This window comes from Physeter macrocephalus, chromosome 11, assembly GCF_002837175.3.
Source record: "Physeter macrocephalus isolate SW-GA chromosome 11, ASM283717v5, whole genome shotgun sequence".
NCBI classification, from domain to species: Eukaryota; Metazoa; Chordata; class Mammalia; order Artiodactyla; family Physeteridae; genus Physeter; species Physeter macrocephalus.
The window spans coordinates 3,788,300-3,805,425 of record NC_041224.1 but is presented as its reverse complement, the minus strand read 5'-3'; the positions used below and the strand labels follow the sequence as shown (position 1 = coordinate 3,805,425).

At 44.7% G+C, this 17,126-nt stretch overlaps 1 protein-coding gene across 16 annotated transcripts in view; it reads left to right on the top strand.

The window, feature by feature from the left end:
- Positions 1-702: 702 nt before the first annotated feature.
- Positions 703-17,126, top strand: part of UBE3D (ubiquitin protein ligase E3D) — a 579,677-nt gene continuing 563,253 nt past the window's right edge. For 15 of the 16 annotated variants that reach the window (XR_008618457.1, XM_028494990.2, XM_028494988.2 and 12 more), the window contains exons 1-3: positions 707-877; positions 9,299-9,495; positions 13,172-13,262. Coding sequence is in view for 15 of the 16 variants with exons in the window: in XM_028494990.2 (XP_028350791.1) it covers positions 801-877; positions 9,299-9,495; positions 13,172-13,262 (365 nt within the window). In the remaining variant the exon portion in view is untranslated. Of the gene's footprint in view, positions 878-9,298; positions 9,496-13,171; positions 13,263-17,126 lie in introns of all 16 variants that reach the window. The other variant, XM_028494996.2, reaches the window with a different exon arrangement.

The following is a 17,126-nucleotide window of genomic DNA, read 5'->3' as shown; positions in this document are numbered from 1 at the left end:
TTTTACTTTTGCAAAAGTGAAGAGCGGAAATGTACATATGGAGTCATTCTCATCTTCCTCTTTTCAAAAGTTATGGGAATGCTTGATCCTGTGCTTCATGATACTGGATTTAACCACACTCTCTTCTGCATAGATAACAGAAAACTTCTCACATTTTTGCAACCGTTTCCATCCTGGAGCGACTGGGTCTAAATTGAGAAGCAATGCCACGTCAGTCCTGGACATTTGTTGCCTCAGACAGGGCTACCAAACGGCCGACTAGCGCTCATTAAAAAATAGAAAAAACAAAAAACCGACCGTAGTTCATTAAAACAAAGACAAAAATATCCAAGGTACAGTGTGTTTGGGGTGGGGAGTTCGGCTCTCTGGCCTCCTGGGGACAGTGCCCGGCTATACCGACCCCTCTCCATCATCTCCCTCTCGTCCAGTCTCCTCCCTACCCACGCTACCCAAAGCACTGCACTGGGGGTCTGACTTTGAAGGTCATTTCCAGGGAGCCGGATGCATCAGGTGGCACCGTGGGAGGACACTTCGGCTGCCCCCCGCCCATCTTTCTCCGCGCTCAGACCCAAAGCCGGGATTTGAAACTGCCACGCCCCCCAGATGGCGTCCTCGCGGCGGCGCGCTCTTCTCCCGGCAGGTGGCGCTGTGGGCTGGCGGGCAGCCGACCTCCGGGTCCCGGAGGCCCGCGCCGCCCACACCGCCGCCGCTGCCGCTCCTGCTCCGGCTCGGGCCGCACGTGCAGCCCCTTTCCGGCCCTGGTGCCCGGGGTCGCCGGAGGCCCTGGCTGGGTACCTGCCATGGCGGCGGCTGCGGCGGAGGCGCGCGTGTTCCTGGAGGTGCGGAGACGGCTGCACAGCGCGCTGCTGATTCTGGGGTAAGGCGGGCGGTGGAGTGCGGGCTCCCAGGCGCAGCCTAGCTCGCTTTTCGGCTGCCCGGGCAGGCTCCGCCTCCCTCGGAAGGACGGGTTTTTGAATTTATTTTTTCCAGTTGCTTAGAGCTTCTGGGTTACTCAAAGTGGAGTTACTCGCCCCCGCGCGCGCCCCCAGTCTCCCCTCGGCTGGCAAACACAGCATCACCTGGGAACTTTTTAGAAATGCATTGTCTTAGCTCCACATCAGCACTACTGAATCAGAACTTAGATTTTAACACTTTTCCCGGGATTCAGATGCACATTAAAGTTTGAGGATACCTAATGTACCACTCCGTTGACAGTGCCCTGCGTTTCCCACAAAACAGTGCAAAAAATGTTTTGATTGCCTCTTTGGGATCCTCGTTGTAAGAAATCTGTTCCAATGTGAGAGCTTCCTGTTTTGTAAATAAACTCTGGTGTTATTTTTTCCTCCCCAAACTGTTCTCTATGCAAAGGAACGGACACACTGGTTCAGTAAACGTGTGTTCAGCGAACGACTAACCAAGGTTGCAGACTTCTTATTGGAGCGCATTCTTTTATTCATCTTCAGAGTTCCAGTGAGAAGTCTGCACGCGTTTAACTTGCTATTCATTACACAAAGAAGAAACTGTTAGGAAAAGTGTTCTCTTTTTTTGGTTTGGTAGTATATGGGACCTCGACTATTCCCTTGTGACCACTGTTTCAAACAGTAGATTAGACGTTAAAATCCGGAACATTTTATTACATAGCACTACTCTGAGATAGACTTATGCTTAGCCTTTTCTTTTCCTGAAACCAGCCAGATGTCTGGTGTGGCAGTTTTGGATTTGGCCTGAGAACTGGATTCAATCCTAGCTTCTTCAGCAGAGTAGAATCCTTTAATTTGAATGTTTTCAGTTGTAAAATGGGGACGATGTTTATTACTCTTCTTTCTCTCTTTCTCCCCTGCGTCCTCCCCCGCCCTTTATCAAATCATGAGTTCAAATAAGTGCTGCACGTCCAACTCAAATTCACCTTGTAAGGTTATTCGGAGCCCACACCTTACACAAAATGAAACAAGACAACCTCCCTCCTTTCTCTCATCAAAGGGGCCCTTCATGGTTCCCCTGGATAACTCTCCCTTCTTTCAGCAAGATAAGAAACCTAACTTTGCTGGACTCCTGTTTTGTCCCTGGTGGTGTTTGGCTGTTGAGCTTTATCACCAGTCAATTTCCCCAATCCTAAAAGCAACCACTGTTCTGATTTCATTCAACAACGATTAACTTGCCAGTTCTTGAACTATGTATAAATGGATTCATACAATAGGTACTTGATTGTTTCTGGCTGCTTTCCTTCAACAGTGTTTGTGAGATTCATGTTTCATCTATGTCATTGCATACATCAATAGACCATTCTTTTTTTCCTGCTGAGTAGTTTTCCACTGTATGAATATACGACAATTCATTTATCCATTCATCTATTGCTGGATATTTTGTGTGTTTCTAGAGCTTGCTTGTTATGAATAAAGCTGCCATACATTTTTTTTTTTTTTTTTTGGCCACACTGTGTGGCTTGCTGGATCTTAGTTTCCCCACTGGGGATTGAGCCCGGGGCCCTAGGCAGTGAGAGCGTGGAGCTAACCACTGGATTGCCAGGGAATTCCCAAAGCTGCCATACATTTTTGTGTAAGTATTTTTGCTGGGTCATAGGGTAGATGGAGGCTTTACTTTATGAGAAACCATTGAACAGTTCTCCAAAGTGATTGTACCAGTTTACACTCTAACCAGAAAAAAGTGAATTCTAATGGCTTCACATTCTCGTCTGCATTTAGTGTTGTCAGTCTTCGATTTAGCTATTCTGGTGGTATAAAGTAGTATCTCATTGTCATTTTAATTTGTATTTCCCTGATTAATAATGTTGAGTACCTTTTCATTTGCTTTTTGGTCATTCATATATGTTCCTTTGTCAAGTGTCTTCTAATACCAAGTTGTTTATCTTATTGTTGAATTTAAATAGTTTTTTATAGAGTCTGGAATTTAAATAGTTTTTTATGTAGTCTTTATATAGTCTTTTTCATTTATGCCTGTGAGTATGTGAATATTTTCTCCCAATCTGTAACTTTTCATTTTCTTAATTGTGTCTTTTGATGAACAGAAAATCTTAATTATAATGAAATCCAGTTTATTGCATTTTTTTCTTTAATGGTTAGTTTTTTGTGTGTCCTTAAGAAATCTTTGCCTACCTCCAGCTTGTGAGATTTTTTTTCCTCTGTTTATTTTCTAGGAGTTACATAGTTTTAGCTTTTACATTTAGGTCTGTGATTATGTCAAATTAGTTTTTGTATTTGGCATGAGGTAGGGCTCAAAGTTCATTGCTTTTCTATAAGAATGCCCAGTTGTTCCATCACCATTAGTTAAAAGGCTGTCATTTCTTCCACTGATATAACTCAATGTCTTTGTCAGAAATCAGCTGACTATACTGTTTGCATGGTATGTCTTTTTCTACCCTTTTACTCTCAACCTGTGTCTTTATATGTAAAATTTTAAAAGCATGTACTGGGCAGAGTTTTAAAAAATCCATTCTGACAATCTCTGCATTTTAATTAGAAGTTTTAGTCTGTTTGTAGTTAGTGTAATTGATATGATTTTTATTCTTTCCCTAATCTTAAAAGAACTGCTTCTAGCATTTCATCATTGGGTGTGATGATGTTGACTTTTGGCAAATCTGTTTGGTAGACTGCACAGTTCCTTTCTTTATGTTTTAATAAATTTATTTATTTATTTTTGGCTGCATTGGGTCTTCGTTGCTGTACGCAGCTTTCTCTGGTTGCGGCGAGCGGGGGCTACTCTTCCCTGTGGTGTGCGGGCTTCTCATTGCGGTGGCTTCTCTTGTTGCGGAGCTTGGGCTCTAGGTGCGTGGGCTTCGGCAGTTGTGGCACGCGGGCTCAGCAGTTGTGGCTCGCAGGCTCTAGAGTGCAGGCTCAGTAGTTGTGGCGCATGGGCCCAGTTGCTCCACGGCATGTGGGATCCTCCCGGACCAGGGCTTGAACCCACGTCCCCTGCGTTGGCAGGCAGACTCCTAACCACTGCGCCACCGGGGAAGCCCCATAGTTCCTTTCTATTCCTAGTTTACTAAGGGTTATCATCATGAACAGATGCTGTGTTTTCCTTAATGATTTCTGCGTGTATTATGATGGTCATATTTTTTCCTTTAGTCTTTACTTCTGTGACTTGCATTAGAAACAATCTATTTATATTAAGCCATCTTAGCATTCCTGGGATAAACCTTGGCCATTCATTTATTAAATTCTCAGATGTTTACTGAGTTCCTCTCCTAGGGCCCAAAACTCAGATTCTAGGTGCTGGTTATATGGCTGTGAACACTAACAGCAAAGCGAAGACAAAAATACTTGCTCTCATTGAGCTTACAGTCTAATGGTGGTGAGAGGTAGGCAGAAAATACACAAATATTTATATATGTTATAGTGAATAGAGATATGTACCTAGCAGAAAATAAAACAGAAACGGGGGTAGGGAAAAAAATTCCAACCCCTTATTCTGAATGAGAAAGCAACAGTGGAGCAATAAACTGAAAGGGGTGAGGTCTGGGACTGTATTATTCCCAGTGGAAGACTGTTGCCCTGTGAGAGAACAGAAAGTATGAGGTGGTACCTAGTTCAGAGAGATGTAGGGGGGCTGGTGAAGCACATAGTAAAGGGTCTTGCAGTGGTGTGCTGGAAAATGTTCAGTGACCTGCTCTCCAAGAAAACCAGACAGACAAAAACATTCTTCCTGATCTGCACCACTTACTGATTCCTGTGGTGGGAATACGTTCACCATAGATGATATCAAACTACCAAAGTGAGGTCAACTGGCTTGCAAAATGCCTGGAATGTTAACAATTGCCTCTAGTATATTACTGGGTCTTAGAGACCACTGAAAGGACCTTAGCTTGGACTCAGAGTTGAGATGTGAGGTTATGAGATAGTTTCGAGCAGGGTGTGACACCTGAAGGAATACAAGAGAATAGTGACAAAAGCCTCACATATAAAAAGTGTGGGCAATTAGGGTCTCAAAAACTTTGTTTTGGAATAATCTCAAACTTGAGAGTAGGTTGCTGTCACTCTTGAATACGTTACTGTGGATTTCCTACAAATAAGGACGTTCTCCTACAAAACCAGCATGCAACACTCAAAATTGGGAAATATGTTACTGCCATCTTATACTCAGACCTTATTCAAGTGTTTCCAGTTGTCTACTTACTATCTGTAATACAAAGGAATCCAGCTCAGAAGCATGCATTGTATCTTCATGCTTCCTTCGTTGTTCAATCTGGAAGAGGTCCTCAGTTTCCTTGACTTTAATGATCCTGACACTTTTGAAGATTACAGCCCAGTTATTTTGTAGACTATTCCTCCATTTGGTTTTGTCTTATGTTTCCTCAAGATTACGTTCAGGTTATACATCTTCGGCAGGGATATCACAAAATTGATGCTGTGTTCTCATTGCATCCTCTCAGGTGGCACTTGATTTTGATTTGTTCCATTAAAGTTCACGTTAACTTTGAGAACTTAAATAAGGTGGTATCTGCCAGGCTTCTCCACCATAAATTGCCCCTTTTTTTTCATTATCAATAAGTATTAATTGATATTAATAATTCTTTTCATTATCAATAAGTATTAATTGAGACTATGTAACTGCCCTGTTCCTCATCATACTTTCATTTTATTCACTTATTTATTATTATTTTAAATTGAAGTCTAGTCATTCATTTATTCATATGCGTATGGACCCATAGCTCTGTTTCATTCAGTGGGTTACTTTTTTCTCAAATTACAACCAGATGTGGCCAGGGGGAGTCCCTTCAAGATGATTTCTGTGTTTTTTTGTGGGTTTTTTTGGTTGTTTGTTTGTTTTGACATTCTTTGATTTCTTCTTTACTTAGTTGCACAGCAAGATATGCCAGGCTCAGGCTCATCTCATTCTTTTTCTGTCCCACCCCTGTATGCAGTTATTTTTCCAAGGAACCATGTTTTGTTTCATTTTTGTTCATTTTGTTTTTAAGTGGAAAATGACCTTTAGAAACCAAGATGTGGGCACAGAGTGTGCTCATTACTACTGGAGTGTCACTTCTCCCAGACCCACTAGTAGACAGAACTAGAGTGTGTGTGTATGACATATGTATTGCGTTTATGGATGCATGTATATGTGTGTGTTTATAAATATATCATAATACACATACGCATATATCTATATATATTACTGTATCTATTTATATGCATTGGAAACCGTGACTTCACCCAGGTATTTTAGATTCTGGTCTACCACCATAGGATCCATTCTGGTTTTCTCCCTTTCCCTCTGTAGCTGTTTCCCACAGTGAGAATCCTGGATTCCATTATCCTCATGACATGTATTTACTTGGTCAGTTCCACTCTATGCGGTTAATCTTCCGCTGGCGTCCTTTGCCGCTTCCCTTCCCTCCACTCAGTGTTGACACTCTCCTCACCCGCTTGGGCTCTGTTACGGACTGAATGTTTCTTTTCCCTCAGAATTCATATGTTAAAGCTCTACCCCGTGATGGTATAGGAGATGGGGCTTTGGGAGATAATTAAGTTTCAATGAGGTCATGAGTGTGGAGCCACTATGATGGGATTAGTGTCCTTATGGGAAGAGACGCCAGGGCTTCCTCTCTCTGCCACGTGAGGACACAGTGAGAAGGCAGCCGTCTGCAAGCCAGGAAGGGGGTCCTCCCCAAGAACTGCTAACATTTTGATCTTGGACTTCCCAGCCTCCAGAACTAGGAGAAATAAATGTCTGTTGTTTAAGCCACCCACTGTGTGGTGTTTTGTTACAGGCACCTGACAGACTAAGACAGGCTCTGAAACTCTGTGCTGAGCTGCCCCCCACCTGCTGCTGACATTTCCTCCTTTCTCCTCTTGGAACCTGACATCCTTGCTGGGTGGCCCTCTTGGTGGTTGCTCTCCTCACCCTGCTGGGTTTCTCATATCTACCCCAGGCTTCAGTGGTTCTCCCACCCTTTCGAAGATACTTATCTTTCTTTGCCCTATGTAATTGTCTGCATTTTTCAGGAAGAGGAAGGGAGGAAAGGGTGGCATGCCAGAGCTGGGCAGGCAAGGGACTTAGGAACCCAGTGGTTTCCCTGCAGACACTTCCAAGTGCCAACTGCACAGTCTAGTTTGAAAATCGCTGAAGTACCAAACTGAACAAATTGTGTATCTTTAGAGCAGTGGTTGGCAAACTACAGCCTAGGGGCCAGATCTAACCTACGGCCTGTTTTGTTACAGTCTATGAGCTAAGAATGGATTTTATATTTTTTAAAGGGTCATTAGGAAGAAAAAAAAGTAGACTATGCCTCAGAGACCATATATGGTCTATAAAACCTGAAATGTTTACCATCTGACCTTTTATATAAAAAGTTTTCTGACATCTACTTTAGAGGATTATTATTTCTTAAACATCATTTCTGAAGACTAGACTTTTGACTCAAGAGTTTGAGTCTGTCTTCCCTGGAAAAGACTCAGGCTTGTTTTGTTTTTTCAATAATTTCTTTTTTAAAATATAATTTAATTTTGAATTTTGGGGGACTTCCCTGGCGGTCCAGTGGTCAGGACTTCACCTTCCAATGCAGGGGGTGTGGGTTCAATCCCTGGTCATTGGGGAGCTAAGATCCCACATGCCTTGCTGCCGAAAAACCAAAACATAAAACAGAAGCAATATTATAACAAATTCAATAAAGACTTTAAAAACGGTCCACGTCAAAAAAATTAAAAAAAAAAAACAAAACTTTTGGCCACATTGCACAGCTTGCAGGATCTTAGTTCCCTGACCGGGGATCGAACCCACACCCTCAGCAGTGAAAGCGTTGGAGTCCTAACCACTGGACCGCCAGGGAAGTCCTAAGACTCAGGTTCTTGATATTCTGTATTGCTGATTAAGTGCCGATCTACACACTTCTAAGAGGAACTAGCCAGAAAGTAGTTTTAAAATTTTCTAAGGCAAAATAGGAGGCCTGACCAAGACTCACACCTGAACACACGGTAGGACCTCTCTACTTGGATGACATTCAAGTGGATGGCCCACCTTCTGTACTTCAGTGACACTGAGTGGATGGCCTGCTCTTGCTGTCAGCGCTTAAGAGGGGATCCAGGTGCTTTGCTCCTCTGGTGCAATGCTGAGCATATTTCAACTTCATAGGAGTATCATTGCTATATGTCTTCATACCCTTCTGTACTTTTGGTGCCTGGTAGACAGCAACTGTGTTTTACTCTATTGCCTGCACCAAGTGATTTGTGTTTGCCGTGGACTGGATTAGTAAGTCCTTTCACGCCTGGTATTCATACATCACTAGATTGTTTTCTTCATTATTTGTTTATTCTTAAAATCGACAAAGTTTTTTCTCCTGTGCCTTTTGTTTTACGAAATCCTGGCTTCCTTTTCAAAATCCTGTATATCAAATACAATGCTTTACTCTAATTTACTGTAAGTAAAGTAAAACATTGAAATGCTGGTCTCAGAAGCAAGAATATGTCACTAACTCATCCATTCATTATTCACATAACATTTACTTAGTGCTTGGCCTAGAATAGTCGCTGCCCCCCTCCACGTGCTTCCATAATCCCCCTGTATTATGAATAAGTGCACCGTAGTTTTAATGCTCCCTTGATCATTCCTGTTTACTAGCCTGTCCCCTGCTTGGGGGTGTGGGGTGCAGATATCTTGTTAATCGTTGTATTCCCAGTACCTGGCACATGGTAGAACTCAAAAAAGGTGTGTTGAGTGAGTGAACGAATGTCGAAATCATGCTAGGATCAAGGGATGCAAAGGTGAATAAGCCGCCGTCTTACGCTGCCTTGTTGAATTCTCTGGCCCAGAATACTTCGATGAACAAGGGCGTGGCGCATGACAGACTAGCATTCCGTTGTGCTGGTTTGCAGAAGCTGAAGTCAGGGAGACGGGTGGGACGGAAGAGTCGGGGGTGGGGAAGCGAAGCGGCAGGCGGTGCAGCAGATCCAGCAGCAGCCCAGGGGGAGGTCCGGGCTGGAGTGGATGGAGGAAGCACTGGGACAGAGGAGAGAGTTGGCACTCAGGATCATTGGCAGTGGGAAAGAGTACATGCTTAAGAATGCATCGTTACCATAAAAAAAAGAAGAAGAAGCAAGAATGAAAAATATGTCTCTGAACTTTCATGTTACGGTGACAGCGAAAAGTACTCTCTGACCTCATCTAAACCTAGTATCGATTAGCTTCCTTTACGATCAGTTCACTGCTGTTTTTCCACGACAGTGACTAAATTCAGGGCCCTTATTGAAGAGGAACAGAGAGCTCCTTGGCCGTTTTTGTTTCTTTCATAATGTGTCTTTCATCAATGAGAAATAATTTCTTGTGTGTTATTTTTAATTCCCAGCGATCCAAACGAAGGAGGTCTGCCCATGGATGTCTGCGTAACGCCGACCTCGCTCCAGTTGAAAAGCCCGGGCGGCTGCACGGAGCTCTGGCTGCCAGCAGGGGTCAGGCTTGTCCCGTCCTCCTGCCGCGGGCTGCAGCACGTGGCCGGGGACGGGCTGCACCTGCGGCTGCAGGCGCGGGCGGAATTCTGCCCAAGTGAGTAGTGCTGGTGGTCCTCTTTCTGCATTTGCTTTTTCATTATAAATCAAAGGTGATTTTTTTTTTTTCCTTTGAAAGGTTGAACTTTTCCCAGGTGAAAATCACTGCTCATCAGCTGCATAGGATGAGCTGGGGGTCCAGAAGATGGATGTTTTTTTGCCAGCTCTGCCCATTTATTAGCTGCATGCAGTTGAACCTGTTACTTAACCTTTCTGAGGCTTTGTTTCTTTGGGGTTTTTTAAAGTGTTTTGTTTTGTTTTCCTAATAGCCTGCACTTTTTTTTTTTTTTTTAGAGCAGTTTTAGGTTCACAGCAAAATTGAGCAGTAGGTACAGAGATTTCCCACATACTCCCTGCGTTGTTTCTTTAATTGTAAAAGCCTGGCTCACAGAGTTGATAGGAAGATGAAATCAGATGGCACTCGTGCAAGACCTGGTTGATATTAAAGCATTACGTAGAAATTCATTCATTCAACAAATATTAGCTCATTGGATCTAGGTGCTAAGGTACAGAAGTGGGCAAGCTAGGAAGGTCTCTGCCCTCATGGGGCTTAAGATTCTAATCAGTGGGAACAGGTAATGGACACACAAGTTATTTGGATACAGAGGTAAGTGCTGTGGGCAAAGTTAAGCAGAATAATGGGATAGGGCGTGACTAGGGGCAGATGAGGGTCAGGGAAGGCCACTCTGAGAAAGCAGTGTTTGACCAGAGAACTGAATGATGGAAATGATCGCATCCAGGTAGGGGCATTTTCTTTCTTTCTTTATTTTATTTATTTATTTTGGGCTGCGTTGGGTCTTCATTGCTGCGCGCGGGCTTTCTCTAGTTGCAGTGAGCAGGGGCTACTCTTCATTGCGGTGGCTTCTCTTGTTGCGGAGCACGGGCTCTAGGCGCGCGGGCTCAGTAGTTGTGGCTCCCGGGCTCTAGAGCGCAGGCTCAGTAGTTGTGGCGCACGGGCTTAGTTGCTCCGCGGCATGTGGGATCTTCCCGGACCAGGGATCGAACCCACGTCCCTGCATTGGCAGGCGGATTCTTAACCACTGCGCCACCAGGGAAGTCCGGGACGTTTCTAACTAGAGGGAACAGTACATATAAAGATTCTGAAATTGAGTCTGATGTATCATTTGACTTTGATTGTTGCTATGCCTGTGGTACTTCCAATATTTTGTTGTTGGCACGTTGATTCAGAAAGGCAGTAGAAATGTTTCTCGCGGTAATTTATTGAATGACCTCACTGGTTCATTGCCTCTCTGCCATGTGAGTGATATGCTTCGGAGGATTAGAAATGCTGTCAAAAGGGGAAACGGAGGCTGTAACAGCTGGATGTGATACTCGTTCTCAGAGAAGGATTATAGTTCTTACGGATGCACTTGAGATGTCCCTGTTGTCTCATGGGTGCGAAGCCTTTCATCTGCGTTTCTCCAAGCAGCCCCAGGGGCCGTCAGCAGGATTGTACTGAAGAGCTGTTTAGGGATTGTCAGGTGTCCCCTGGCATCTCTATCCTGGCTTTTGAAAGGAAAGAGAAGTAGAGGAAGCTCCGTTCCTTTTTTGTTGGAGAATGATTTTGCTCAAGTGCTGGATTAGTGAATAACTAGTGTGAGTTGAGCAGGGTTGGTTTGAGGAAAGAAGTGCCCTGGGGCTGAAGTGGCATAGGATAAACCTAAGAGTGACTGCTGGAATAGCCATGGAAAGAAGAATGGGGCCGTCGAGATGGGAGATAGACGCTCTGAGGGGACCTCGTGATTGGCAGCGGAAGTGTTGTTCCAGGGAAGAAGCCTTGGGAGGCTGGCTCCTGTGATGTCATCACCTGTCTTTAGCGGTGATGAACAGTAACCCACAGCAGGAATCTTGGGTCACATCAGGAAACTGGAGAAAGGCAGGCGCGAAAGCCACAGGGGAGTGCTTTCAGATCTTCTGCTAGTTCTCTGGGACCATGATTTTAGGTCCTATGATGAGGAGGTACGGAGACCTTCCAGAGACAGAATTGGTATGCTGCCTACCCATATTCTAGAACAGTTAAATAGCAAACCTTGAACCATTTAAAAAAAATTTAACTCAGCACACGTGACCGTCTAGTTTTAACTGTTGGACAAAATAAATTGACTGCTGTGTGTTGGTTTGCATCTCTTGTGGGCATTCACGGGTCTCCAATTTCTTTACATGTTTAACGCATATTTTGCTCAACAGTCTGAAGAGGAAACCATTCAAAGCCCTGTTCTGCAGTGCATGAAGGGGTATGCAGAATAGATTCCTCAGTATTTAATTGCTTTCGTGCTTTCCACATAATAGGTGGTGAATAAATGTTTGCCGAATGAATAAATTTCAAATAGGTGCATACTGATGTAAACTTGAACCAAAATCTGTGGTAGGAAGCGAGTCTTAACATTTATAGCCTTCAACCTATGTTTCTGGGTTTTTACAGAGTTGACTTTTCAACTATAAGAATGCTCTTTTAAGGACTACAGTAGCCATATTGTTACACTGTTTTGAATGCGTAGGTCAGACGTGACCTTTGACCCCGAACTGGCTGCAGTAAGATCTGATGTAGCACCAGCGTTAGGTTCATCCCCAGGTGGCAGTGCCTCCCAGGGTGCCCCTGTATCAGAAGGTTCTGACTTGAACCTGAGCCTGCACCACGCTGGGTGAGCAGCAGAGGGTAGTGTGTCACTGAGAATTTGTTTATTGGTCCTGAAAAGAAAATTCTGGATGTCTTACCCAGGTCTACGTATTATCTGCTCAGAGCTAAAGAATACTGCTTGTTTCACTTTAGTGCTACAGGGCAGTCCTAGAAATTAAACAGAAGAATTTTTAACTCTTAAGGCTTAAACTTTCTCACATGAATTTTTTTTTATAAATCTTAAAATATAAAGTAACATAAACCAAATTCAAATTGCTTGATTCTAATGGATATAACCTCATTTCTTCAGACTCTTTTTAATAGACAAATATTTTTGTGGGTTTGGTTCTTTGTTCTTTGGGCTTTTTTGGGAACGAAAGTTTCCTTCATGAATGAAATAACGGAAACTAAGGAAACATACATACTGTCTTATACTGCTCTTTCATATACGATGGGAAATATATGTTTTCCCACATCTTTAATCGGAAATTGAGTTTCACTCTTGGAAGATGGAACTCTTCTTAGGAGCCGTTTCATTCCCCGGGACCTGCCCGATAAAGACCAATTTCAAGATTGATTTTGTTTGTACGTACTGGTAAGATGCCAGAGCGGACATCAACCTTGTTTAAATCGAATTAAATTTAAGAAGACTGTTTGCCAGCAGTCACTGTGATGAAAAACTGTCCCTAAGCATAGCAGAGGAAAGCTGCGGATGGAGAAGCTCTGCGTAGTTAGCTCGATGTGAAAGAAATAGCTCCTTTTCTCTCATCCTTAATGTTGGTATTTCCAGAATGGGAGAGATAACGAGTTATCTATGTTACACAGATAATTTAGGGCAATACCTAACTCTGAAACATGTAGCAAAATCTGTTTTTGAAAACACTTCCCAGTATTTGCTTCTGCTTGAGTCATCAGATAAAAGTAACTAAATGGGTACTTCTGGGTAGATCATAAACAGTGCTTATTGGTGGTAATTTATTGCGGCTGTTAAACTCGAAGTATGTTAATGGATTTGTCCCAAACCTCTAAGATTTGCTGTTTCCTTGATTTCCTCTAGACCTGATCTCAGTGTTTAATCAAAGCTCCCAAGCCCAAGGATGTTGCACGTTTTATTGCCAGTCCTGCGGTGAGATCATCATAAGGAACAGGTAAGGAACACAGTCCACACTGGTTCATCCTGTGCCTGGCAATGGTTTTTCTCTTTTTCTATCAGAATTTTTTTTTTTTTTTTTTTTTGCGGCACGCGGGCCTCTCACTGTTGTGGCCTCTCCCGTTGCGGAGCACAGGCTCCGGCCGCGCAGGCGCAGCGGCCATGGCTCACGGGCCCGGCCGCTCCGCGGCATGTGGGATCCTCCCGGACCGGGGCGCGAACCCGGTTCCCCTGCATCGGCAGGCGGACGCGTAACCGCTGCGCCACCAGGGAAGCCCTCTATCAGAATTTTTGAAGGAACTGCCAAGGGAGCAGTCTGTGGCCTTCAAATGAGAGCCACAGACTCAATGTCACGTTGAACCAGACCAGCCCCCAAACTCTCTAGCAATCACGGAGCAGCTAGATTTTCTCCAGCTGACAAAGGGGAACAATAGGATGCTGGCTTTGAGGGAGGAAGGCTTATCTTGGTGGAATAGCCGGTAGAGATAGGCCCCTCTCCTCTGAAAACAGACACGGCATCTGTTACACGTTTTAGCCATCATCCTGGTGAATGAACTTTTCCCACATTAAGTGAATTTTCTAAATAGCAGAAGCTTTTGCAGCACAGTTTTGTACTTGAACTGTTTCTATTAGTGCCTTTCTAAAATCCATTTCCTGTTTCCCTGCTTATTAAAACAACATATAAAGCACAAGTCAACCTTTTGTTGATGCTTAGGTTAATGCTGTAACCTGCCTTCGAGGTATGCTGTGATTACCCCATTGAGATGGGAAGGGCCCTTTGCTGTATCCTTTGTATTCCCCTGTTGTCTCTTTTAATTATTTTTCCATCCTCTCCTCCTGTCAGCCTCTTTGTTTCCTGGGCACAAACCCTGCTCTCTGAGTTTTCTAATCACTCATAGGCTGGAAAGACAGAGCAAACCCTTATTATCGTTAACAATATTTTTTTTACTTTATTTGTTTTTGGCTGAGTTGGGTCTTTGTTGCTGCGCGCAGGCTTTCTCTAGTTGTGGTAAGCGGGGGCTACTCTTCGTTGCAGTGCGCGGGCTTCTCATTGTGGTGGCTTCTCTTGTTGTGGAGCACGGGCTCTAGGCATGCGGGCTTAAATAGTTGCGGCACGCAGGCTCCAGAGCGCAGCCTCAGTAGTTGTGGCACGCGGGCTCAGTAGTTGTGGCGCGCGGGCTTAGTTGCTCCGTGGTACGTGGGATCTTCCCAGACCAGTGCTTGAACCCGTGTCCTCTGCATTGGCAGGTGGATTCTTAACCACTGCGCCACCAGGGAAGTCCCTGTTGACAATATTTAAAGGAAGAATTTAGAGCTCTTTGTTGGATGGGTTTCCTTGGAGACTTACATGAGACCCCTCCTCCTCCAGTGTTCCAGGTCTCCATGGAGGGATTCAGCAGATCTCTGCTGGGAGCCTCTCCTGAACCCTGGGTTGGTTTATGTGCTCCTCAGAGGTTTATTCGCCTGTCTTCCCGCTTAAACTGTGGGCTTTGGGTGCGGGATAGTCCTACGCACTCATATTTAGAGTGCAGTGTTGTGTAGTGGCTGGTAGTACAGACCCGGAAGCCAGACTGTCTGTGTTTGTGTCTACCAGTTACTAGCTGTGACCCTGGGGAAGTTACTTAACCACTCTGTGCCTTCATTTTTTTTTTTTTTTTATTATTACAAGAATAAAGATAACAATAAGAGCTACCCCCATAGGGTTTGGGGGAGGAGTGAATGAGTGTAGCTGCTAAGCATTCAGTATGTGACAGCTCCTGCTGTAATTCTCACTCTTATCACCATCTTCACCATCACCGCCCCCAGCAGCAGGCTCGCTGCCTGAGGAAGAGTGCATTCTCTATAAGTTCTTGCCCAGTTGACTCGAGTAAACGTTAGGGTGCTTCTTCTGGCCCTCCAGCAGCCTCTCTTGTTTGCTCTCTGATTCCTGGCAGCATCCCGGGTAGACGAGATTGCTGAGAGTTATGCTGGTGGAAGTGGGGGGCTTGTGAGCAGAGCACCCTCTGAGTGATTATCTTGGGGAAGCCACGGGGTGACTCTGAATCTGCAGGGGAGGGAGAACGTCCTCACTCAGGTCCCCTGAGGCTGAGGTGGCCGCACAGCACGCCGTCAGGGAGAGGCCCGTTTGAGCCTGGAAGGTCCAGAGCCTCCCAGGTTACCCTGGAGTTTAACCAGGACAGTTTTCCTTCTCAGTCTATTTCTGGCTTTGGTTTAACTCTGAGACGCAGTTTCTAAAACATGTACGCCTCTGCAACGGTGAGGGACCTGGCAGTCACAGAGGGGCGAGTTTACTAGAGTAGCGGACTTTCCTGGTGTGCTTGGCCTGAAGGATGTGCTCGTTCATCATTGGCTGATACTGCATCTTCTGTTTTGTGTCAGTCCTGTTTACGACCCTGGACTTGAGAGCTCGGAGGGCTTAGAGGCTGACGCTGAAAGACTGTATGCGCTCTCCCTAATCCTGACCATCGGGAGGCCGTGGAGTGAGAGGCAGAGCCGGAGAACGGGACCTGGGTTTGAACTCCAGCTTTACCATCACAGGCTGGGGAACCTTGTCCACATCACCTCAGCTCCTTCTTATGTAGATGTAAGACGGCCTAGTTTCCTAACTTGTGAAGAGAATAAACGCTCTTACGTTTAAGGCTGTAACAAATATAATAGTAAATACTCGACAAGCTCTTTTTAGTTGACTTTACAGCCTCCTTCCACCCCCTTTTCCATAATTGGCCTTATTGGCAAGCTAGCAGATTATCTAGTACAGTGTTTCAGGCCTTTTTGATTCAGGACTCCGTATTTTTTAGGTGTGCCAGGGAAATGACCCCCTCTCTCCCTTTTTCTTTGCGAGAAGGTCCACAGTGGACGTGACTTAGGCCTTGCTCACTTCCCAAGGCTTCCCTGGATGCCTTTGCCCATCACACACGTGCGCCTGGCACCTGGGGGCCTCTTGAGCAACGCGGAGAAATCCTTAGTAGGCGACGGAAGGCCCTGCTTCCATTTCACTCTTAGGCAACAGGCCCCGTGGCTCTCTGTTTGATGGAAAGACGTGCTTCCTCCTGTGTCTGCACAAGGATGTCATGCTGACTGTTTGCATGGAGCCCAGTGGTCTTCTCATGTCTCCCTCAGTTACCTGTGCCACGCAGGTGGTGAGGACATCTGTGCTTGTTGAGTAGAAAGTGGAACCAAAGGTATTTCAAAGGAGGCTTGTGTGTGCTGGAATCAACTCTTTGTCGGCTTCCTTTTCAGGAAGGCATCTTGGAATATGGTGCTTTGTCTTAGCAGGAGCTCTTCTATTGGGAGCAATGGAGCCGAGTTAAGATCTGCTTACCGGCCAGCCTTTCTATCTGGGAACAAGTCACTTTGGTTCTCAGTTTCCTCATCTGCAATATTCGGAGGTTCAGTTAGAGAGACCTATAAGAGTCCTGCCAGCATGAAAATTCTGTGCTTAGAGAACCTCAAAAGGTTGCTCCTTGAGTTCTGTAAATCATGATTATTTGGATAGTGCAAGACTAATGCTTGTTACTTTTTATTTTTTCTTAATGAAAAAGATTCTTGTCAAGCAAATTATAGGTGCAGAAGACTGTTTAACCTATTAAGACTCATTAGTGGCTTTTAATGCTTACTAGCACCGGGGTGCATGAAATCTGCTAATTATAGCAGTCTTCTTTCTTCATTCAGAATCACACGTTCCTAGCCATTTGTTTGGTTGTTTGAAAATAACGCCTTGTTTCTTTACAATAAAGTTCTCCAATTTGCATTCTTACCAGTTGACCAGAGTTTTTCTGTAAAAATTGTCCAAACATATACAATTTTTTTTTTTTTTTTTTTTTTAGCGGGACGGCGGCCCCCCACCGCTGTGGCCCCCCCC